Source organism: Zonotrichia leucophrys, chromosome 1, assembly GCF_028769735.1.
Source record: "Zonotrichia leucophrys gambelii isolate GWCS_2022_RI chromosome 1, RI_Zleu_2.0, whole genome shotgun sequence".
Taxonomy (NCBI): Eukaryota; Metazoa; Chordata; class Aves; order Passeriformes; family Passerellidae; genus Zonotrichia; species Zonotrichia leucophrys.
The window spans coordinates 72749069-72774318 of NC_088169.1; the positions used below are offsets into that span (position 1 = coordinate 72749069).

The window sequence follows — 25250 nt, forward strand, 5'->3', positions numbered from 1 at the left end:
ATTTTAAAATGCTGTTGACAGCTAAAATAAGGATATAATTTCAAAATTTTCAACTTTATTTAAAGTTAGTAGCAACTCATATTTACATTCATATTTACCAATTAGCATATCTAGTCTCTATTTTTAATACCAAATAAACAGCAAAATATTTATGCTGTCTTATGTACAATTAAAAATCTCCTCCCATAAAGAAAACATTTTTCTGTATTACAGATAAATTACAAGTAATACTGAAGAATTTAATATGCCAATTCTTCATAAGTACTTTACAATCCACATACTTAATGCATGGAGCGACTGCGACATGAAGCACAAAATATTTAAATCTTTGCCAAAACAAGATTGTGAAATAATTCCTCTTATTCTCAGCTGTTTCTTTCCAAATTTTCTAAGAAGGCCGTGAATGCCAGCATATGAAATCTCATAGCTTGACTAAAATGATTTTTTAAGGTGGCCGGTATTTGTAGGGAAAAGAATGCTGGCAAACGTGTGAACTGTGATTTCTGTCAGCTCTCCTGTGCATTTTTGTCTAAAGTACTTCTCTATTTCTTTATAAATAAATCACCATTTGAGTGAAGTCTATTTTTCTCTATTTTTTTTTCATTTTTAATTCTTAATTTAACCTTAGATTTTCTCATCTGTAATTAAGGTCTACTCTCACCCAAGCATCTCAAAGCCAGAGTTAGGATTTTTTACTGAACTTCTTACAACCTATATGCAGAATCACTTCTCCTTGAATTATACTGAATGAATTTTTTGTTCATATGGTGTTTTGTACATACATGTCATTCAGATTCAAGAACAAAAAGAATGTCAAATTTTAGACCATCACAAGAGAAGCCATAACAGAGTTTTGCATAACTTTTCATAGTTTTCCTAAAACACAAAATAAAGAAATTCACACTTATTGGGAATGAATTGTTGTTCGTCTATTAACACAAAATTCTTCATGAACCTATAGACATATATTTGTTTCCAGATAAAAAGACTGTGTATGTTCTTAGAACTCTCTTTGAACTCTGGATTACAAATTTAAATTTGACCATATTTTATTTATAAACCATTCTGTAGTGAGGTCTCTTTCTGAACTAAAATAAAGTATGTGACCTATATACTTACTGAAGTGCATCATATTCTGCTAAAGAACAATTTCAGCAATTAAGTTGTTGAACTAAACTCAGCATAATTCAAATATCTTTGTCAGGATCAGTTTAGCCTCAATTTATTTTCACTGATTGTCAATTTATTTTCACTGATTACTGGTAGTACAGCACTGCACATTTTTGCTTACTTACATGCCTTATTTGATGGAAGTAGAAGTCATGTGAAAAGAGGAAATGCAGTAAGATCAGCCAAAACACACACTAATCTGAACCACCAAATCCTCACCGCATAACAAAACAATAGAAAGGAAATATTTCACATGAAGACAGAGAAAGAGGTCTTGGTGGCTTTGGAGAACTGTTCTCCACTTCACAGTTATGTTTAATTGCAGATACTAGAGAAAAATAGGTTCTAATAGCTAACCCTCTCTTGGGCCCAATGGAGGATTTTATTTAACACTGAAAATGCACAGTAAAAGCAAAAACACACTGTAAATGAGCAGAAAGTTGAGAAAATTAAAAAATATCACAAATATAATGAACCCTGCTGTTTGTTTATAGTATTAAAGTTATCCAGCTGGTATATCTCTAGGTATTCTGATGGATATCTAATCAAAAATCTGAGTAGGCATAAAATAATAACTACTTACAGGATAAGTGCTGCCCTTTCAAAGTACTCAATGGCTTTTTCACAGAACTGGGTGTCAATGTAATATGCTCCAAGCCACTCAATGACCTCAATGTTGGAAGGGAAATACCGGTACGACTGACAAAATAGGAAAGGTGAAAAACCACACAACTTTAGTGATAAACAACATCTTTATGTTGCTTCTGGAATATCTTACTCAAGTATTTAATTCTCCAGATGCCCAAAACATGTAATATAAATGAATGGAAGTAGTGTGCTACACGAAGTGATCCTGGTGGGGGGGGAAAAGAAAGCATGCTAAGTTTCCTAATTGCAGAATGCTTTTTAGAAGTTATCCAAGATGAGCCTGTCACATTTTCCATCTAGCCCTATTTGAAATACTATTTTAAATAGCTTGTAACAGCAAAAACGTTTACTGAAATCACATCTATACGTGAATAACTTACCTAAAACATTAAACAATGCTAACTAATAAGTGTACAATTCCTAATTCACATCAGTCTGCTGGAAAACTCACCCCAAAGAATTCCTTTCTGTACATAACTACATGAATAGCATTTTCAGCTTTTTAGAAATTCCCGTTGAAATAGGCAACAAAATTATCCTCAAGAACAAGTCAACTGGTAATTCAGATTGCAACACAGACTTGGTCATCCTCCCTTTGCACAGATAAAGAAAGAGAACTCTTGGATTGCACCAGACACTTCTGTCTTATTCTCATTTCTAACGCAGAAGAATCTCTACAAACTGTGGACAGTAGCACAGCTGGTTTGAAATGAAACAAGCTGCCTATCTTTAGGCAACTGTGTATACATAATGTATAGCTATACTGTTAGAATATATATAAAAACTTCCAAGCATAAACAAAACACAATCTATATGTATCTCCATATTATACAGACACAGCTTCCAATCAACTCAGTCACATTACACACCTCTAAAATGACTTCTATTATATACCGATTTTATTTTGTCCCAGGCTATATTTTAAATTAACATTATTGCAGGTCAGTGTAAACAATGACTACATTAAAAAAATTGAAAGTCTGAGGCCAATATCCACATGGAAACATACCCTATGTATTCCCTTAGGATCTGACTACAAAAATCAGATTTTGTTAACTCTCCCCCAGTATCTCTTTTTTATCCTCTTTTTGGATGACATTTTATAAGGTTTAAATTAATCAATTATTAATTTCATAAAGGAACCTATGGCAAAATTTTCTTTACTTAGGACAAAGTGTATTGAAAAAGCAAAATTACCTCACAGTAATAATGAAAAGCCTGGGATTTATCACCTTCAGTATCATATAAATTCCCTAGCTTTGAAAGTACATGTGGATCAGTTGGTACTACACTGATCAACTGCAGCAGCCACTCTATGGCTTGATTGGGATCTTCCATGATCTGGTATCTGAGTTTTCCTCAGTCAAGGACTGATGCCAATGGTAGTTTGATTTAGAAATCCCTAATACTTTACCTAATGCAATCCATATGCTGAACACTACACCAGTCACTGTAGTGTGGAGATACAATGACTCTTTTTTCCACACTGTTTTCATAATTTCATTTGTATCAGAAATAATTTTCTTATGCTAGAAGAAGAAAAGTATTTAGAGACTTTGTCTGCTCTTTCACCTGAGAACCATGTTGGACTTAACAGAACTCGGGCTCACTTGTCCCCTCTCTCTCTGACACTAATCTGACTTGGACTTCCTCATTTATATGAACAAAGTGTGAGAGCCAGGCCATTTATTTGCAGCCTTTACAACCTGGCAAGTTTCTGTACCAGCAGCATTTTGTTCTAAAGTGATTAGGTAAAACTGCTATTCTAAGAACAGCCTTTTGCCAGCAGGAGGTTTTTCTGCTGTATGTCTAAGGAGCACAGTCCAGACTACTCTGGTCCAGAGAACAGCAATTTTAGCTGTAACTCAGCCTGCAGTGTGCTCTTCCCTCCTGAATGGTACAATGGCTCAGAGCTCTGGCAGTGTCAGCAGGAGTTACTGCCCAACCTGTTTTTTCAGTTTCTACTCCATCCTACCTGACACTGAAGAAGCTTGTGAGAATTGGTGGAAAGCAGTTTTACATAGCAGTGGAGCACAGAAGCTCTTCCCCAGATGGACACAGAGCTGTTGGGCCATTTGTGCTGCTATAAAGGGGCTTTACATGCAATAGAGATCAGAGCCCTTTCGTATGTTTGGAGCTTTTTATTTTACTGACTAGAATATATTTTTATTACTTAGACTCTTCTTAAAAGTGTAGTACATCAGCTGGAATCTGTTCTGCCTTGGGGAGGATTTTTTTACAGTTTGGACACCCTCAGAAGCACTGTTAAAGAAGCTCATAGTTTAGGGTATCACAGGTGATGTGCAAAGCCAATCTCTTCCCTCAGCTTTTCAATTTGTTGAGCTTCTGCAGTGCTGGGAGACAATTATCTTCTTACACATACACTAACTAATCTGAAAACAGCTTTCAGAGCAGAACTTCACATTTATTAGCTGTATGATTTTTTTCTTAAATATTTTACTTAATTGTGCTTACATCTGCCATATTATTTTCATAGCAAAAACAGCAGCAGTTTAAATATTCCATGACACAATTTAATACTGAGTGTAAATCTAATCCCTGCAATGTGAGCAGTCTTAATGTTCTTCACTTGCTTCACTGGAAATATTCAATAAGGATTAAGTTCTGGTCTCATTTTTCTCACAAACATCAGATAATAAATCATTCTTACTATAATGGACACCATAGTAAATTTTTAAATTGCCTTGACATGACTGAAACACGTATTTCAGATTAAATGAGATTACTAAAACCAGTATTCCTTATAATAACTCAGAAAAAGATACATGTTTGCTAGCTGGTAAAGGACTTGGGCACTATTGGGAAGGATTGCATGGAGTTTCAGAAAACAATCCAAAGCTTCATCTATCCTGTTTAACTTCTTGTAAGCTAAACCTAAAAAATAAAGGTTACAGTATTAATATAATGAGAAACAGATTATTTCAGAATATTAACTGAAAGGATAACCAAGAAAAGCAAAACAGAAACACAGTACTTGGAGGCAGTGTACCTGCCTTGACTTTAAAGGACTCTCTATTTGTGAGAGCCATGCACAGAACTGTTATCAGCCAGCACGACCTACCAAACTGATAAACACAAGGAACATGAACCCAATCAAAGATCAAGAACTTATGTAATCTCATTTTTAGAGCAAGATGAATGAGGGAAAGGCAAGGCTTTTAGAGGAGAATGACTGATGGCTTAATAATGCTGAAACTGGTATCCTTTTAGTGGGTAGTCTGAATTTCTTAATCTTCAAAGTAACTTATTCATCTGCAATTATTAATTATGTTGTTAACACTGGGATTTTTTTTTTTGCCAAACAGACCGGTAGTAAAATTTAATACCTTGCCATAACATAAATAACTTGATAAAATAATAATAATTCACACATATTTCTACAAGAAAACTTTCAAAGACAGATTCTCAGAAACACTAGTGAGTGTTTTACTAGTGTTTTACCTTCAGTCAAAAGCTAAATCACAATAGCACCTGTGACTTACCAAGATTGTAAAGTGCTTCAGTGCATAAGGAATCATTCCTGAGAGCTTCCTTATAAAATTCAGCTGCTTTTTCACAGTCTCCATTTGCAAAAACAGTATTTCCTTTGTTAGTTAGAGCTGATGGATTGTACCTATCAGAATTTACTGCTAAATCTGCATAGTTAGTTGCTTGTTCCAATTCATTCCCCTACATGAACAAAACAAACATTGTATTAGTCACTTGTCAAGTAACTTTCTTGCAGCTGTGGCTTCTTCCAGGAATTTCAGGGGATTGAGGATGGAAAACAACCCCATTACTCCATCCTAAAATAGTTCTTATTTATTTGCATAAGGTAGATCATCTCTTTCAAGTTGCCACTCTGTCCCATTCAGTCTGCAAGCTTTCTCTGTTGCAATAAAGTAGCATTTACTAAAAAATAAATTTAAAACATCCATGCCCTACAAACTTCATACACAAACAGACCTGCCTAAGCTACCTATTTCACATGTTTCTGAAGTTCAGCTGGGGTTCCCAGGGCCAATGTTTTAAATCCAGCCACTGAGCTTCTGCACAAATCCAACTGCAAGCATGTTCCTGTGGCCTGGGGCTCAATCTCACTCTGCTTCCCATCAACAGTATACAAAGGGACTTCATCCAAATTCCCAATGGTGTTCCAGAATAACTACTCTAAGGTAGTAGAGTATCTCAAGAGAATCTCTTGTTTGCAGAGATTATTTAGGCAGACACAAAAATTGCTACAAAAATACAGAGCCTGCTACATAAGCCACAGTTCTTAACTGGTTTTGTTGAAGCAAACACTTACCAAATAATAAAGGAACGAAAGGTTTGTTGCAGCTGCACTCTTTACTCGGCTATCTTTTTTTTCAAACATTTTCAAAGTCTCCAGTGCCTAGAAATAATTCGGAAACAACTTATTTCACACTGAAGTGAACTTATTCCAAAATCCTTTCAGAATGCAAACAAACTTCAGAGTAACAAACAGCTGAAATTATCAACTGATAGGCTCACATACATGATAATTACTAGAGCTTGTAACACACACTTCTGAGCATGTACACACAAAATTGTATCTATATTTATACAATATTAATTTTCATCACAATATTTCAATAATATTGGCTACTTATTACCTATCCAAAATTTAGATTAGATAAGGCTACTGTGAACTACAGGTATCTGACAATTCTGTATGTACAAAATGCATGTTAGATGATTTGCTTTTAATCTAGTCAACTAATGAAAATTCTCATGCCTATTTTTCTAGTTCTTTAAGTAAAAACCAAAGAATTGACATAAAATCTTTATCAAAAATCGAAAAAATAACACACTATATAAAAAGATACACACCACAGGCTAGGACTGGATTTCAATGTGCCTTTGTTTTGTGTAATAAGAAGATGAAAACTGTCTAAATTTAGGAAGTACTCAAATGTGAAACTTGAGGCCAGAAGATTTTTTTGTAAAACTTGAACATGAAAACAAAATTTCATAAACTTCAAAATAAACATGTTTATAGACAAAAAAAAGGAGCATATTTATAGCAAATAAACTACAAAAAATCCCTCTGATATAAAAGGCAGCTTTTTCTTTTCATTGACTATGGAACACATTTGTAACTGCAGACTAAATTATTAAACAAACCTATCTCCCTTATGCTAAATATTTATATTAACAACATAAGCTGTTAGAATATCACAGTGAGCCCAATTCCATCATCTATTACAACACAGATGTGGCAACCACAATTTAACCATCAACATTAGCAAGTCAAAAGTTTCCTTCCTCCTTTGCCTGAAATCTTTAAGCTGCTGTTTACATATCAAAGGCACGATACTGTATGTCAAATGCCAAAACAAACATAAAGAGAAGTTTTAATTGTCTGTCATACAGAGTTTTCACAGTTACTCTACACAAAAACTGTAACTGTATTAATGATGTGCAAAATGACAAAATATATACAGCTAAATGTAGTTCACAGATTCAGTCAACTACATCCTACCCAAGGACTATGAACTATTAATGATCTTAATATTCATCTAATAGAAAATTCTTTAAGAATATACCAATTTCAATCAAGAAAAGCATTACAAAAGTTAGGCTCTAGATTTTGTGGTCTCAGAAATATGAGATTTGTAACTATACTTTTAAACTTTTTATATATATATATATTTATGATTTTCTCTAAGAAGGGAATAATCCCAAATATTTCCAGATGTAACACCACTATATCTGAGGTACTCTTAAGCAAAGATTTGCTTCTTCATGGAATTAACTTTTGGATCATTTAGAGCTTTACAGTTCAAAGTTACTTTCTGAAAATCCATTTCTCATTGTATCTGATTTATTTACCTTTGCTTATACTGCTAAATGGCACCTTGGATGATAAAGACCTGACAGAAATGCCCTTTTCACGTGTAACAAAAAGTTCACACAATTCTGAACTCAATTTATTTACTGGTAAATTATGTTGTGGGTCTCCATTTCGGCAATTATGAGTCTCAGGATGAGCCCCCAATTATGAGAATGAAAATCCATAGGCAATATTCCTTACGTCCTTGTAAGGTAGCACTGCATCATCAGTTACATTTAAAGATTTCTAAAGAAATTCTAACTTTTCAATCCCAACAATAACAATTACTTAGGTTCAACAATCAAAATACAGACTGTCCAAACTATTCTTTGTGAGTTGCTTCCAGTGTATCTAAATTATTTGGTTATAGAAGTTAAACTTCAAAGCAGTTTGCCTGACTCCAGCAGGGTGTGCAGAGATGTTAAGAAGATGCATGGTTAACGTGCAGAATTTTGTTTTTAAATTAATTTTCAAAGTTTTTCTTTGACATTAAAAAAATCAAAGTATTTTATACACACAACTAAACATAATGTGGTAATTTTCCTTTGAATTTTATTTTACATTTTAATTGCAAGGACTGTTTTAAAATAATATATTCATTATGAGGAACACATACAGCCCATTGTTATAACAGGAGAAATCTATTTCAGTTTGGTTTTTTGTTTTTTTTTTTTTTAAAGATGCAATAAAACTTCAGCCTTGGAACTGAGTATTTAAAAAAGTTTCCATTCTTGTTATTCAGCCAAATGTGTGTTGAGCAGTTGGTGAGTTAGGAAGTATATGAACAACAGACAGGCAGGATGAATGTAAATGTCAGCTGCAGTTTTATTAGAACAAAACAAATATAAAGATGCTCTGCCATCACCACTTTGCAGCCCCACTCTACTGTTCAGTGGTTCCAGTGCAGGTTAAAGGTCTTCTGTCACATAATCCAAGTAAAAAGGTTCTTCTCCCCTTACTCCTAACTTCCAACAGACTTCCCTCTCCCTCCATTGAAGTACTCCACAAAACACCAACAATCTCTGTACCTCATTTTATCTCTGAGAACTGATTTTAGTTTTTTGAACCTATACTGAACCCTAACTGGGAATAACAAAAAATTACCATTGAAACAATAGATTCTTGAGATCATAAGACCTATACTGAACCCTAACTGGAAATCACAAAAAATTACCCTTGAAACAATAAATTCTCGAGATCATCGGACTTTTTACCTACCTGTAACATTCTCACCCTTCAAAAGGGTATGTACCAGTAAAGTTTGTATCAGTAAAGCTACCAGATTTTCCCAAATCTTTGCAAACTCTCAAACTGCTTCCTGATCTCAGAAAGGGTTTCAATGTGTTGGTTTTGGCTGGGATAGTTAATTCTTTCCATAAAAACTTTAAGGGACTCTGGTTTGGGTTTATGCTGAAAACTGTTGATAACACAGGTTTAGCTAAGCAGGGTTCACACAAAGCCAAGGCCTTTTCTGCCCCTCACCCCACTCCACCAGTGAGTGGACTGGGGGTGCACAAGGAATTGGGACAGGACACAGGCACAACAGTTGGCCCCAGCTGATCAAAGGGAGGTCCCAGACCTCCCAGGTGGAGGTGCCATATAAAGGTGGGGCAAGAAGGAGGAAGAGGGAATATTTAAGCAATGCTGCTTGTCTCCCCAAGTCACCATTATGCACGGTGGAGCACTGCTCTCCTGGGGACGGCTGAACACAACTGCCTGCCCATGCTGAATGAATTCCTTGGTTCTGCCTGTGTGCACAGCTTTTGTTCTACCAATCACCCTGTCTTTATCTTAGCCCATGAGTTTTTTCCCTTTTACTCTTCTGATTCTATCCCCCATTCCAGCAGGGCAGGGAGTGGGTGAGTGACTGTGTGGGGTTTAGGTGCCAGCTGGGGTTAAACCACAATAGTCAGACATGCAGGATAATACAGGATAACTCTCTTGCTGTATCTACAGGGAAGGAGAAGAGGACAAGGCAGACAGGGAGAGCAAGAGCTGCTCAGGAAACCAGAAAAGCTTAAATATGAGAAGTAAAAGCAGGCTGAAGTTAAGCATGTGGCCCTGTGTGCATCCCTCCAAGATGTGGGAATATGAATGACCTTAGAAGATAACAAGTATCCACAGCTTCATTTCTAATTTTGCTGTATATGATCTACTGTAATTCTTGCCACTCATGCACAGCTGGGGATTGCTCTATTCCTTCTTATTTATGAAGCATTCCTATCACTGAATGTACCAGCCAGTGCACTTTAAAAGAAAACACGTCAAATCCTGTCACATATCCAAGTTTGGTTTTGCTCAGATGAAGCTTTTTTTCTAATTACTCCTATTCCAAACGAAGCCTTGTATGTAATGGAATGACAGAAGAGCCAACTAAAGTATAAGGACAATTTATAATATTTTAGAGAATGCTGTAGCACGTGGAGAGCTGCAAGAACACCAGGGCATAAACAGTAACTATACAAAGCAGGTGCAGCTGCATGTATTCTGGTACAATAGCCAACCTAATTGAGAGAAAGATTCAGCTCATATTAATGAAAACACCCCCAGGCTGATTAGCAAAGGCTTTCTAGGCTCTATTGACTGTACTGACCTGAGTTCCACTAACTGCAATGACAGCTGGGACACCTAGTGAAGAAAACTACACTTGGGTGTTTTGATTTCCAAATGCACTTTATTCACTCTAACTTCCATGGCAGAAATTTCATTTAGATAAAACTAGTCTCTTGCCAGTGTCTTTATAAATTTATTTTACTGATCAGCATCAAAATAATTATTATTTGCATAAATCACACTTTCTCTTGCCAAAAAAAAAAAACCAAACTGTGGCTAACAAAGGTATATACAGTATTGAAAAGTACTAAAGGGCAAGTACAGTATTGAAAAGCACTAATGTGAGAAGTTACTATACCTGGTTAAAATTCTGTTGCCTCAAGTAAGTAGTGGCTTTATTTATTTCCAGATCATTGGCTAATTCTACATAGTGGGAAGCTTTCACTGCATCAACACACCTGCAACAGAAAGCAAGCCATGAACAAAATGCATCTATGCAAATACCTCCAAGTTACATTTTTTTCAGCTAATTTGCTTTCCAAACTGAGTTTTCTTAGGTAATCTTTCTTCACAGTGGCAAAGAGCACTCTGATTAAAAATACCTGTAAGAATATTACAGTCCTATAACCTACCCTAATTACAGTATCTCTGCTAACTCTTGTTTCTTTTGAGTCAGCTGTCTAAATATCACTCTATTTTCTATCACTGAGCAATATTTGATGTCAAAAACTGACAAAAATTATTTTTCAAGCCATTTTCTTTGGCTACATTCTATAATGCAGTTATAATGTGTTTTTTTAAATTTCCTCTCCTGATGCATATATTACCTAACCTATAAAAAATACTAGTGAACAATGCCAGAGACTGCAGACTGTGTCCCTGAGCTACATCATAACACTAATCAAGTCATAATAATAAGTCTCTTTCTGGCCATTCCCCAGTAGGTTGTGGCTTAGGGTTTTCTGCAAAAAGAGTGCAGAGCAGAAGGCAGCAGACAGTTTGGATGCTCACTCACAGCCACCACCTTCCATGGTTTGGTGTGATCTGCTTTCAGTGCCTGATCATTTAAGTAAGGCCTTTATTTATTGTATGCATATCCTGTTCTCTCAAACATTTGGAAAATAGGCACAGTAAATGAACAACTTGTGGGATGCTTCCTTAACACCTTCCACTATACTTTTAACTGGTGGAAAGCCACCTCTTTCCTTTTAATAACTGGCTATTTTGCCAAGAGAAGTTTAATACAACAAACTGCCTGCTGTTATAATTGGTTTGGCACATGGACAGTCTTTAGACAAAAGCCTTTTAAGTTAGAGAAAAAGTTTTAAAAAAAATTGGTAATTTCTTCTTTTATTACAGATGTCTTTGCAACATCAAAAAAGCATTTTCACCTGTCAGTTGTAACATCTTTTAACCATAAAATGCAATGACATCTAACCATCCAACTGTTCTTTATGAAATATGACAGAATAGTCCCAAAAATATGTCACATTTTAAGTAAGAAGTTATAAACTCCAAAGAGTATTTGTCCCCACTTTATTTCTCTAAATAAAATGAATTTAATTGAAAGTACATTTAATACTCAGAGGACCCATAATAAAGATAATAATCAGAAAAACTAAGCTCAAGCTGCCAGTTAAACTTCCTCTTTGGGCTTGAATACCTCAGTTTAAAATAACAAAGAGTAAATCTGCCCTGATATCCAAAAAACAATCCCACAAATCTCAGCAAAAGCTGTTCAATTAGCCAGAACACATCTGAGAATGTGTTAGTCCATGATCATACATATCCAAGTATTCTGTGGATAGCACTAAGAAAACTGAGTATCTGACAACTTTTTCTGGTTTTTCTGAACAAAATACAAGACACAGAGCAAAAAAATCTGACTTGCTAATGCTAACAAATTAGAAAGAAATAACCTATTTTTTCACAAGACATATTATTTGAATCCTGATCATTCAGAATGGCAGAAGTAGGAAATTATAAGATTATAATTATTATTAAACCATCAAACACCACCTTGTGGACTCAAGCAGACAATACATGTCTGTGTGAGAGATTGTTTCCTGTTAGTATAAATAGTTTTCCTAGTGAATTATAATTATAGGACCTGCAAAATTTGAGAATAATTCTAATGGGCCATAATCCCCAGGTAAAGGACAGTCTTCTTTTGCCATCAAACATTATTCATTACCCAAACACTAATAATATATGTTTGTAATATTGTGCCTGCAATACAAAACTTTCATTTGCATACATATTCTTTTCCAATGCTATTAAAAAAATATCAAAGTAAGCCCTTATAATACAAAACTAAAAATAAATTTCGGAAAACTTACGCTATTAATTTTTATACTGTCATAGGAAGTGTGTCTATTTGAATTTGTTTTAAAGAAAAGAGTATTCTGCTGTAGAAAATATCACAGAAAGCAAAAGCTATGCTGTACATTGAAAAATAAAGTCCAAATGATGAACTGTGTCAGCAGCCTATCACTGTGTACACCTACGTAAGCGTTTTAAGGAATGGTAGATTAAGTTTATATTTATAAACATTAGGTTCATAAATGAAATTCAAACAAATCTTTCTTAAAATTTATATTCCAGTATTTTATATAATGGCTGTATGAAGTGATCAAAATTCTTAAGCACTGCAAGTCTTCATTATGCCATCCCCAACGTAAAGACTAGCAGTCACTGCCTTCCATACAGCATTTGTCTGCTGAAACTTTTAAAAGCTCTTCAATTTTGAAATGGAATTTTCAAATTCAATTGAACTTTATGTGTGGGTTGAGAACACCGCAAAATGTGTAATTAAGAGTTGACTTTCAATGATAAATTACTTTTTAAGACAGAACACACTCTAATGCTTTGTTGTGTTAGGAGGCAAACTGAAAATAGCCTGATTGCTGTTTGAGATGCACAGAGAACTGTGTTTTCCAGGCTGCTTCCATCTCTGAACTGGTTTCATAACCAGCACAAGAGTTAACACAGCTTAGACAAAAAGAAGCCCCACTTGACTCTTACCAGTCATAGCCTACTGCAAAAGATGTCTCAATTGCTGGTGCAATGAGTTTAGCAGCTGTCATGATGTATTCCTCTGCCAAGGATTTCCTAAAGGAAAAAAAACACAAAAACACAACACAAAATATGAAATAAATTCTTCACTGTCAGGGTGGTGAGGCACTGGAACAGGCTGCCCAGAGGAGCTGTGGATGTCCCATTCCTGGAAGTGCTCAAGGCCAGGTTGGATGGGGCTCTGAGCAACCTCATCTAGTGGAAAGTGTCCCTGCCCATGGCAGGGGGGCTGGAACCAGATCATCTCTGCAGCCCCTTCCAACCCAAATGACTCTAGATCTGCATACAATTCTATATCATCATTTCAAAAACATGTATAGGAAAAAAAAAACAAACCAAAATGTGTTCTGCTTCTTCCTGCACTCAGTACAAATCTCAGAAGTCAAGGCCACCAGTTCTCTGTTAGCACTGTTCGCCTGAATTGTGATTAAGCTCTTAGTTTTTTCTGTTTTCCTTTCACTGCACACTAATTGTATTTTTTAAAAATCTCAAACACTGCAAGTTTTAAGCAATGCACCCTGTAACACTTGGGGTAGATACTCTACTTTAGGGCAGTACACTGAACTGAGTGATCCAACTGGTTTTTCTGAGCATGTTCTTTCCTAAGAACTGGGAGGACACTTTTGTAACAAGAGCTGTGGACAGGTGACAAGACAGATAATCCTTCTTGGAGCTAAAATTCAAGGCACCACAGTCAAGAAAGAACAGAGTCCACCATTACCTCTCACGTTCTATTTGACTCAAACTGTCATTTTTAATGGCTTCAATCAGTAGATTTGTATGTAGATCATCCTGGAGGGCGACAAAACAAATGCAAATTATACCAGCATACAAACGTTTTACTTATTTTATAGACAATATGATTGCAAACACAAATTGATGTAAAATAAATAGTCTATAATGTCACTTACTTTCTACATTTGTAAAAGCTAGCTTCAGTTCAAAGTACTTTTCTAACTGTATACTCGGAAATTTGGCATTACAATTACTTCAATATTGTTTTTCTGCTTATGTGTGTTGTCAAAGCTCACATTAAGGTTGTTAACAGATGCAGTTCATGTCATGTGTATCAGACCAGAAAGGCTGCAGATCACAGTGACAATATTCTCATGCTTAAAAATAAGCATTTGCTGAACTGCTGTGGTATTCAGCAGATGAGACTTGTGCAGCCTCCTTGTTACAATAACTTGGATGATCATCTTATGGTTTCTATCACACATCTGTTAGCTCTAAAAGAAATTATGCATGTTATGTTAAGAAATATGTATGTTAAGAAATTATGTATGTTAGGTATCCACCCCTTCCTTGTTTATTTGGGACAGATAACAGATATATGCAAAATAAAGACCAGAAGGAAACTGTAATCTTTTCTCTGACCTCTTTATTTAAAAAATAGAGAATGTGTAATGTCTGTTAAAACCATAGCTTGCCTACCCTTAGAAATAAATTCTGCAGTCTCAAGGCTTTCTTCCAATGAATCATCTTACATAGTCAATTAACCCAAAGGCTAAATGATCCTTACTCTTATATAATTTCTAATATAAGAAATTATATAAAATGTATTAAAATATATATATATATCAATAAATACATCTGTGCGCTTTGTATGTTAAATTTTATTTCCTTATGCTATGACAATAGGAAACAACAGCTACTGTTAAGCTGCAGACAGTTTGAAGATTAGTTATGTATTTGATATTTAGAACTGAAAGGTTTGCATCACCGAAAAAAAGACTGCTAGAAGATAAAAGCTTTGATCTTTCTATAGAGGATTTTTCTAAGAGTGACCCTAAACCTATTAACTATTTTTTCCTCTCTTCAGCATCGTGGAAAGTCAAAGGAAGTCCAGTTTCCAGCAAAGTCTAATAAACTAAAATAAACATCCGTAAATGTCACTATAGTTTTCTTCTGTAAAATAACACTACAATATTTACAAGTTTTATTAACACTCACTTGAGGAAAACTTGCATTAACTCACTTATTATTTAGCTCCTTTATTTTACCTTATAAATATTTTATTAAAATTTCATATAAATGAACATGGTAAAGCAGTAAGTAAGTAAAGCAGTAAGCTATGTAAGTAAGTCCAAATGAATTTCAACAAAATCATTACGAAGACAATCTTGTGGTGTGGGTTTCATGTACATCATCTCTTTTGAGGAAATATAGATTAAAATATTCTCTCATTATTTTACACATCTGAGCACTACTGCCACACTAAATGCATGCTGGTAAAAAAAGTCATTTCAGATACTTAAATACACATCAATTTCCATATTCAGTACAGTCCAAGCATTCAGTATCTCTCCTTCTTTCTCTTGATTTACTATACAAAGACACAGTTTAACTTTTTCAAACTTACATTTAAAGAAATGTATTTGTCTTCATAATCTACTTCCAAGGGAACTTCAATGAGGTTTTTGAAGGCTTTCTTCATTTGCTCACCATTTCCAATAGCAAAGTAACATAGGATCAGGTTGAAGCCTGCCTTCAGGTTTGGGGATATGTTCATTATTTCTTCAAATGAAGAAATGGCATCAACGTATTGGCCAGTTTTAATAAATGCAACTCCAATATTTTCCATTATTTTTATCCTAAGTAAGAAATCAGGTTTAGGTTATATTTTTAACTACTAAATCACACTGTATTCAAAACTTGTACTTCATAAGCATGCCCCCTAGAAGAAACTCACCTCATCTGTTTGTGGGAACTAGTAATCTGGTCTAGAGCCATACGGTAGAATTTGATAGCTTTGGAATAATTCCGTTGTTTTAAGTAAATATTTCCCATATTTACCTTCAGTATACCTATCAAAAGGAGTCAATGAGTTACAACATTTTAAAAGTGTTTCAAAGAGACAGAGTAGAACACTACCTTAATAAATTGGTCTGCACTACAGGATAGCAATGTCCCTTTAAAGCTGCACTGCACAGAACTGCCTTCTTTGAGTTTAACTCAAGAGAAGATGAGAGAGAAGATGAAGCAGTGATGAAACCTAGAATAGAACTATGTAAGATATATTCTGGTTTTGAATTGAGGGATGAAGTGGAGATTATTTATAGTGCTCTCCAGGAAGAAACTGCAAATAAGCATCTCTGAAAAAAACACTGTAGGAGTCTCAGAGATATGCAAAATACTAAAAGAAGCTTTCAGGAGGGAAAGGCCAAGTCAAAAGAGAAAAAAACAGTAATAGAGAAGGCCATATAGCATGTGTGACATGAGAAAATGAGTATTTGTCTTTATGTTTAGCTTAGTCTGTGGAAAGAAAAGACTTCATGAATCAGTACAATTTAATGTGGTTTGGCTCTCCAAGTCAAAGATTATGAGTATCTGTCATCCGCTCTGAGTGGCAGACATGAGGGCTAAGTTCTCTGAGTATCAGCTCCATGCAGATGCAGTCCTCACTCTGAATTCCCGACTGCCAGTTTTAATCCACTTTGGGATACAACCTACCTCCATTGCTGAACATCTTATTCTTCACTATAACTTGGTAAGTAGTCAGAGCTTCAGCATACATTTCATTAGCAACATACTGACTGGCCAGATTGAGCAGAACCTATAAAAAATTGAAATTTCAGATTCCAAGTTAATTTTACCTTGGAACTACTGTCTTTACCACTTGTAAACCTCTCATCTTTAATGTTCCTCTATATCAATTTGCAAGAACAAAGGAAACAAATTTAAAAGCTACTTATTATAGAGAATTCTTTTATTTTTGTACATAAATTACTAGCATCCAAAGTTATGCCACATGGGCCTTAGACCTAAGTAAACACAGTATTATAATGCAAGGTTATTAATAAAAATTCATACAGGATAATTCTCAGAAGCTGTGTGTAATTTATGACTCCCAGCATGTGGAAAATGGTCCTAATGCCCGTGGTCACTCAGTTTAGAAGGGGAAAATTTTTCCAAACAGCTGTTTCGCAACAGAAGTTCTGTTGGTGTCAGGTAAAATTGCTCTGCATTTTTTCCACAGCTTTACTCTGACCTTCATTGTAAAATAAATTACCAGGTCTGCCTAATTCAATATATTAATTGTTAATAATTGTCTCTACAGCACTACTTGGAGTATGAATTTAAATATCTTCCAAGCAGTTTTATGAATGTTGCATGCTTTTTTTTTTAGAAAAAAGAGTTTATTATTTGAACACCAGAGTGTAAATCTAGATACCTGCTTTAAGATTCAGAAATATTATTATATCCTATTTAATGTAACACATCCTCAGTCACTTTATGGTTCAATTTAAAGGCAGCACCTTATCTTTCCTGTTTTGTTTTCTCCTTTTGGCATATTAGACTCTCTAGGCTATTTATTTCTGAAATACAGGGTCTGCATCTGCTGTATTTTGATATGCAGGTTTTACATGTGAATAAATAAATGAAATATATATTCATGGAAATTCTTCTCCACTTAATGCAGACTCCATGGTTTCTCTGGCATTTGAGACTGCGTGGGAATTGACTCAATAACATGAATGGATCTCCTTCGTACACTGCCAGGAGCATGACAACACAGACACACATACACTTCAGGAAACACGGACATTTCTCCTCAGGTGGTTTTTTAGCAACATTTCAGTCACTGAAGGTTTCTAAGCACTTACTGTGTAAGTGAGGTCTAAGTTGATACTTTCTGGAGGAGCGATTTGTTCACGTTGTCTCAGCAATTCTCTTTCCTGTCTTCCAGCTTCTTTTGCTTTCTCCAGAGCCTTAGACAAAATACTAGAATTTAACAGTGCCTTGAATCTTACAGACTCAGGGTGATGAAAATACATTCAAAACAAGTATGAAGAGAATACACTCATGTCTATTTTCTTTGGCTTACAGACTGCACCAAATGCCTGAAAAAAGCACTATAACTCACTGAAAAGTTTTAATTAGCACTAAGCAGACATACAGTTATTTAAGTCTGCTTAGCTGTGTAATTATGTACCCAATTATAATTCTCTGCAGATTGGTGTCAATATCCTTTGTACAAGGAATACTTTGGGTGCAGCAAGTGCCGTTAGCAGTCCTGTGTGCCCCCACAAGGGTACAATGATTAAGAAAGTAATGGCTACTACTCAAGGTGGCTATTTGGAAGCCAGTGGTGGAAGAAGCACTTCAAGATATAGCTTGATTCCTAGTCCTTATGATAGGAGGCAAATCCAACTCGGATATTTTACAGATAATGAGTTCACAACTTTGATGACTTTTGCAGGAACATGGATATTCTGGTGGACTTGTCAGAAACAAACATCCTATGGGACCCTTGGAGTTGTCTGACAGAATTTACATAAGAAACAACGCCTTTGACATCAAGAGCATTCTTGAGCCTACATGCAAGAGGCTCAGGAAAAACTAACAAGATAGATTGGTTAATTAGCCACTACTCAGGGGCACAACAATGCTCTAGTATCCCCTATAACAGAACAAGAACATTCAAACTGTCCATTGGAAATGTTCCTTATCCATGGCAAACTTTGATCACTCAAAGGAACCATCAAATGCTAGATAGCCTGGGCCAGAACTGAGCCAGTACAACTAATCCATCAGACCCATCTGAAGAGGTCAATGGACACAGGCAGCAGGGAATTTTTGTAACACTCAAATCTTAACAAATATATATGCCAGAAATAGAGCTCCTACCTTTTTTCCCCAGCAAAGCAAGGTATCACTAGACTAGAAGAGCATAATAAACTTAGAACTAAAATAATTTTAATAATTTTAAACATTTGACCACAAGTAATTTTGAAACATCTATCTATACAAATTACAGCACAAATTAAGTGAAAGTCAGAAAAACTACCAATTTCAAGTCTCCACAGCTATTGGCAACACAGCTTTCTTCAACCAGTTCATTAACTTTTTTTTCCAACTGCCTCATCTTCTCCTCCAAACTAAAATAAAATAACAATAAAAGGATTAACACTAAAGTAATGCAACTGCAAACACTAAGCTTTTACACATTATATTCTCAATAAAACAACACAATGACACAGCACATGTCACAACTAACTGGTTTTCTCATCAAAGAAAGTATTGCGTGAAACTACGCCTAGAGAAGATAGTCCAAAGATATCACATTCACATCTTAACTTGAGAACAGAGACCTAAAGAAAACATAAAACCTCTTACAAGAACAGTACAGACAGACAAAATTCACAAATCAAATTTGTTCAGGAGAAGTAACTAGAAAACAACAGATGAGCTTTTATATCAAACACTAATGAAAGGAAATATCACATTAAACGCAATTAATTGAACCTTTATTTGCATACATAATTCTAAAGCACTGCTTGTTATCTGCAAATGCAGATTATAACAAAAAATTGTGGTTCTTCTAGACTTTTTCCACTGCTAAATAACCAAGCATTTCAATAGGATTCCCTATTCCTGTATGGCTGTTTGGGGAACAGAACTTTGGTATTGGAAAACTCAAGGATTTTCTGAGTGAACTCCCCAACATTGGCACCAGCCTGCAAGTTTCAGCTCATTTGTGTGGCAACAGCTACACCCAAACTTCTGAGCGAGTCAGAACCAGAAATCACTGAAATCAGATGCGCCTGAAAGTCAGCCAAACACATGCACAAATGTTTGTGGCATTATTCCACCAAGTTCAGAGTTTGGCCCCTCAAGGCTTTTGTAACTGCCTGGATGTTTTTAAACTCTATGCATGGCTGTTTTTTTGTTGCTTTGAAAGAATGTAATGCAGAACCAAACAAACCTGTCTGAAGTTTTCTTTTCCAAAGGTGAAGCAGGACCTCTTGCTTGGCCAAGAGGATCAAATGAAGAACCTGAAAAATTGACAGAGTACTGAAAACTGTAAAGTAACCTCTCCCTGTGGCAGCTGGTGATTTCTACAACCATACCTCTCACAGCTGCTTTGGTGTAACCTGCAGCTTGCACTGCTGTCATAGGTCGAGAAATCCCATCCTCAAATAAAGAAGAAGATATATTAAAATAAACTCAGTTAAAGTTATGTTGTAGACAATACAGACATAATTACATATTTTGTACATCATTTTAATATATTCCATATATAATTTTTAATGACAAATTGTTCATTGCATGTCCATAAGTGTTAAAAACTACTACACTGTTATTGCTTCCAAATCTGTGCTCAAATAAAACACACATCAATACCCTCATGCTTTCTGATAGTACTGTGTTCAAAAAAGAACAAATTAAAAGTGTAGTAATATGTATTAATTCAATGAACTTCTAAATACTAGTATCTAACACTTACCAGAAAAATTCATTGTTCCAAATGAATAGAAAATGTAAATATTGGAAGCTTTACCTGTATAGTTCCTGTCATGGGTCTTCCCATAGATGAAGTTAAAGTTGCCTTTGACTACAAAAATAAGTAAGTTGTTTGAAATTGTCATTCACAAAGCATAAGAAGCCTACATATTGTCTTCTCAACACTAAATTTTAAAATTGAGCTAACTCTCACATAAGTTTATAGCAAAGTTCCCATTTATGTTACTCATATGCAATATGCTGCCAGTTCCTGGCAGACAAAGATGTTGAATGCTTCAGTTAGCAAAAATTCACAACAAAGGTTTTTTATGTATTTGGATACTTCCGTCAGCTTTTAGAAAGAAGTACACAGAAAATTATCTGAGGCAGCACACTTCCATTATTAAATTATTGAAATTGCTGCCTTGAAATTGAACAAGTAATTTACACAAAATAATTCAGTAAAATTCTGTGTAGAGCTGATATAATCTGTCACTGTATTAATCTGTTAAATTATATTTTCATGCAGATTTATATTATCAATACATCTAAGTATACCAAAGAACATAACAATTTTTTCTGATTCAACTAGAGATGTTTCAGAGCCTGTATTCTTCAAGACTTGATTTCACCTTAACTTACAAAAAAATTTCCCAAGCCCAAATAACAACCTATTCAGTTCCCCCTGCAAGAGAACCCAATTAATACCCTGGACTCTAATGTCTTATGCAGCACAGAAGATTTGTGGCATGGTTCAGGAGAAAATGAAAACAACCACTAACCATGCCTTGACCAAGTGCAAAATTGTAAATTAAAACCAATGAACAGATGCAGTTCATTGGAATGAAATTCTTAATTTAGAAGGGCTCATTTTGCGCATGAAATTAAATGGTACATTTGTATTTTGTAAACAACATTTTTGTTAAGGATACAACAGAAAAACCTGCCCCAAATCCAGTAGCTAGAGGTCTTGGACTTGATGTAGCAGGAATTTTGGCTGTCACCTGGGTGGGAAAAAAAAGAACCACACAAAAGAACCCACCAATTAAAACCTGTATGTGTCAATTATTAGTGCTTCTACATAGTAAGATCTACATTAATGCTCAGTGTTTCAAAAGGTACTTACAGGGGGTCTTCTTCCATGACTTGTTCTTGCAGCCTGTTGAAAAGCTACATCATTTTCTAAATCCTAGAAAAGATAAAAACATTAACCCTTTTAAAACCACAACACCAAGCTCATAATTCCACAACCTTCAGACTACTGAAAGCAGAAAAAATGTAAAAAAAAAATGAAAAATACTTGAAGATAACTGAACAACAGGGTTTACTGACAATAAATTACAGTTATATTATTTGTCTATATTTTCTGGTATTTAGATTAGGAAATGTAAAAATTTGTTATTTTCTAAAAACACAGAGGAAAGAGAGCTAAAGTCATAAAATATAACATGAATTTCTTTTCCCATCCAAATGCTCTTATCAAATACTTACACTCCCTCTGAATTTTGACATTAACACCTGCAATGCAGGACATTAAAACATCTCATGTCCCTCAGGTCCTGCAGCAACTCCCATTAACTGGGCACTGGGATTTCACACAAGATGCCAAGTCTTGCTAGTGGGTTTGGACCAAATGACATCACTGGAGTGTCCCAACTGCACCAGACCAGCAGTTACCCAAAAATGCTCTGCAGGGCTACTTTAAGACATCCCAGATGCTCCACCCAGTTGCACAGAGACCTGCAGGATTCCAGTTTTTACTGCAAGCCCCTCCAAAAGCAGCACAGTAGGAAACCAATGACCTACTGACCACTCTGGAGCCTCTTTTGTCAGAAAACTTGCTGCTGCACACAGCCTGGGAAACACCAAGCTGAATGTGCCTACAAATAATTATGATTTTATACCTCAAAAATGCTTTACATTTACATTACAGCATCTTAGATCTGTTGAGATCTGCACAAGTGCTTAGCTGGAATAGAAAGATATCAAAGAATTAACTATTCAAGAAGATCCTGAGAACCTTCAGAGGTTTCTTGCTAAATAAAGTAAATTTCACTTCAAAGCAGTTGTAAACTTGTACGTTATTGTACCCATAAATTCTTAACTTATAATTCTAAGTTAAAATCCTATGTATGGGAAAGGTGGGAAACAGCAAATATTTTACCTCTGTGTCAAACATGGGATTATAATCATTGTAGCCAGAATAGAGATCATCTTCATTATTCTCAGGAGCCGGATGCACATTTTGCATCATTTTTCTGTGAAACATGTAACATGCCAAATGTTATCTTGGTGGTTTTATATAAATATTTTAAAATGCAAAATATAAGCAGTAGTTTGATTAGTCATAAAAACCAGGACTCACCTATAAACAATATGAAATGGCACCTTTTAATGGATTTATATTTTTGTTTATACTTATATCAGTTATGAAAATTGTTTTAAAGGTATTTATCATTAAAACTAAATTATAATAATAAGTAATTGAATTACTACTTCTAGAATAGTATCTTTCCACTGTCAGCTAACTCATGTTTGAGACAACTCATAAAGTTAGTCTTTATAGGCCAAATCATAGTAGTTAGTCTAATGAAAGGTATTTAATCTTCCTTTGAAGCTTCCTTCCGCATTCTAAGATCAGCATAGCTACAGTTATGAAGCCATTTCAATTAAAACGGGTTTTAAAATCTAGCATTAAGGAAGCCTGGGTTCCAAAGTCTTTCTCCACCAATATTTCCCTGCCTAACACGGTGCCTTCACCTGGTGGCTTTTCACTCACGGAGGGCACACACTGAGGCGTCTCACTTTGCCTGGCTACCTGTTCTCACAAAAACCTCAAGAAGGCAACGTTTGCTTTCATCGATAACATGAAGTACATGCCCTTCAGCAAGCAAGCCTCAGCCAGGTCGCAGCGCACGGTTCCTCGGCAGCGGCAGCGGGAGGATGAAGAGGATGTTCCCCGCCGTGCGCGGTGTCCCGCGGCCGAGCCGCTCCCGGCGCGGGTTCCTCCAGCGGGGGCCCGGCAATGAGCCCCGGAGCGGGGGCGGCTCAGGGCACGGGCGGGACTCGCCCTCGGCTCGCCCGCGGCCCGCTCGGCGCTCAGGGCCGGGCGGCGTTGCCCGGGACACGGCGGCGCTCCCCGCATGCACCGCGGCCGGGCGGGGCGAGCCGCGGGCGGGGCCGGGCTTTGCCGGAGCCGGGGGCCCGGGCGGGCGGTGCCGCCGTGAGGGGCGGGCTGGGGGCTCGGCCTCGGCGCTCGGGGAAACGCAGAGCGGTCCCTCCTGCCAAGTAAACGGCAGGAGAAGTCCGTCAAATGCCTGGACACGTTTCCAATCCAGTCGCAATCCAAAACGTCACATTTTCTTCCGATGAGCTGAGAAATGTGTTCTTAAAACTAAAAGGCTCAATTAAAAAAAAAATAAAAAAGGCAGTTGTTAAAGCTTCCTGTATGCCATAGCCTCTGAAACTAAATTTGAAAAAATAATTGTCTTTTAAAAAGATGATTCTCCCTGCCATCTTTACTACTTTCTCTTGGTATTTTGAAACCCTGATAAGTGTCAGTTGATTTGCCCACGGCAAATCATTATACTCTGGAGAAAGTTTCCTATGCCTAAGTGGAAAACAGAATAGAGAAGGGGATCTCTCAACACGCCTACAATATTTTTGAGAGAGAAAACATTTTATGAAACCAATTGTAATCCCTACTGCCTTATGCCAATAGCATAAGAAAGCTCAAAAGACAATAGGCAATACAGTCAGAACACCCTTTTTATGGTCAGGGATTGTGCACATTATGCAATGTCAGAGTCTTCTGCTGCTCACCTTTCAGCCTCAAAGTCCTTTCTGAAGAGATAAGTGCAGAGGACAAGTGAAAGGTCTTTCTACTCTGGCTCCCAACAAGAGAAATAAAGATAACATAAAGAATTATTAAGACATTATCACTTCCTGCATAACCTGTTCACATTCCATGCATGAACCACTTTCACACAGAAACTTGAGACTTGCGACCTTTGGACATGAGAATCTTTATACCTGAATTTTCTGGAGTACAAGTAGTTTGCAGAATGACAGACTTAGGGTGGGAAAAGTTTTCAGCTGCATTACTTCCCACAGATCATAAACTTAAGCATAAGAAAAATATGTACATTTATAGCCCCTCTTTTTCTGCTTGTGACTCCTCATATACATTGAAGCTGTGATTTTTAGATTTTTCTCATTGTCCCCAACTGCATTAATATGTACCTGAGCTATAGGTAGATTGGGTAGTAATAGACCTAGCTCTGCTATCCAGCTTGTCCATGTTGGGGACCTGGGCATACTGGTGCCCAGCACTCAACCCAAATTTCTAGGGCAGTGAAAAGAAGGCACTGTGTCAAGGAGGCACTGCATCTGATTTGTAAATGAGGTGGTGCCAAGGCAGCCCTGGAATCTGACCATGTTCCTACTGTCAGACTTCCTTACCCTCCAAAATTGTGTGTATACATTCAGACTTAAGTGTCCCCTGGCCTGTATGGACTCTGACCATGCTGGGAACATGCCCTGGCCCAGGTCCCAAGACCTTGCATTCCAGCTGCTACTTTTGACATACTCACAAGATTATGAGAGTCTCAATGACTTTGTTCATGTTTTGAAAAGCTGTGTCAATCGACAGGGTTTAGTTTTGTTTTTTTGGTTTTTTTTGGTTTTTTTTGTTTTTTTTTTCTTTTTTTCTGGTGCTTTGAAG

At 36.2% G+C, this 25250-nt stretch overlaps 1 protein-coding gene across 3 annotated transcripts in view; it reads right to left on the reverse strand.

Annotated features, from left to right (window-relative positions):
• IFT88 (intraflagellar transport 88) overlaps positions 1-23695 on the reverse strand; it is a 43020-nt gene extending 19325 nt beyond the window's left edge. The window contains exons 1-20 of one of the 3 annotated variants that reach the window (XM_064717656.1): positions 23408-23695; positions 22692-22785; positions 21654-21716; positions 21475-21531; positions 20586-20639; positions 20155-20218; positions 20010-20079; positions 19092-19182; positions 17908-18012; positions 16754-16856; positions 15993-16107; positions 15663-15894; positions 14022-14092; positions 13250-13336; positions 10584-10683; positions 6125-6211; positions 5322-5508; positions 4605-4713; positions 3016-3166; positions 1754-1869 (exon numbers count right to left, since the gene is read on the reverse strand). In XM_064717656.1, the coding sequence (XP_064573726.1) occupies positions 1754-1869; positions 3016-3166; positions 4605-4713; positions 5322-5508; positions 6125-6211; positions 10584-10683; positions 13250-13336; positions 14022-14092; positions 15663-15894; positions 15993-16107; positions 16754-16856; positions 17908-18012; positions 19092-19182; positions 20010-20079; positions 20155-20218; positions 20586-20639; positions 21475-21531; positions 21654-21716; positions 22692-22781 (1952 nt within the window). In that variant the 5' untranslated portion in view covers positions 22782-22785; positions 23408-23695. Of the gene's footprint in view, positions 1-1753; positions 1870-3015; positions 3167-4604; positions 4714-5321; positions 5509-6124; positions 6212-10583; positions 10684-13249; positions 13337-14021; positions 14093-15662; positions 15895-15992; positions 16108-16753; positions 16857-17907; positions 18013-19091; positions 19183-20009; positions 20080-20154; positions 20219-20585; positions 20640-21459; positions 21532-21653; positions 21717-22691; positions 22786-23407 lie in introns of those variants that run through there. The other 2 variants (XM_064717646.1, XM_064717665.1) reach the window with 2 other exon arrangements.
• Between the last annotated feature and the right edge of the window lie 1555 nt (positions 23696-25250).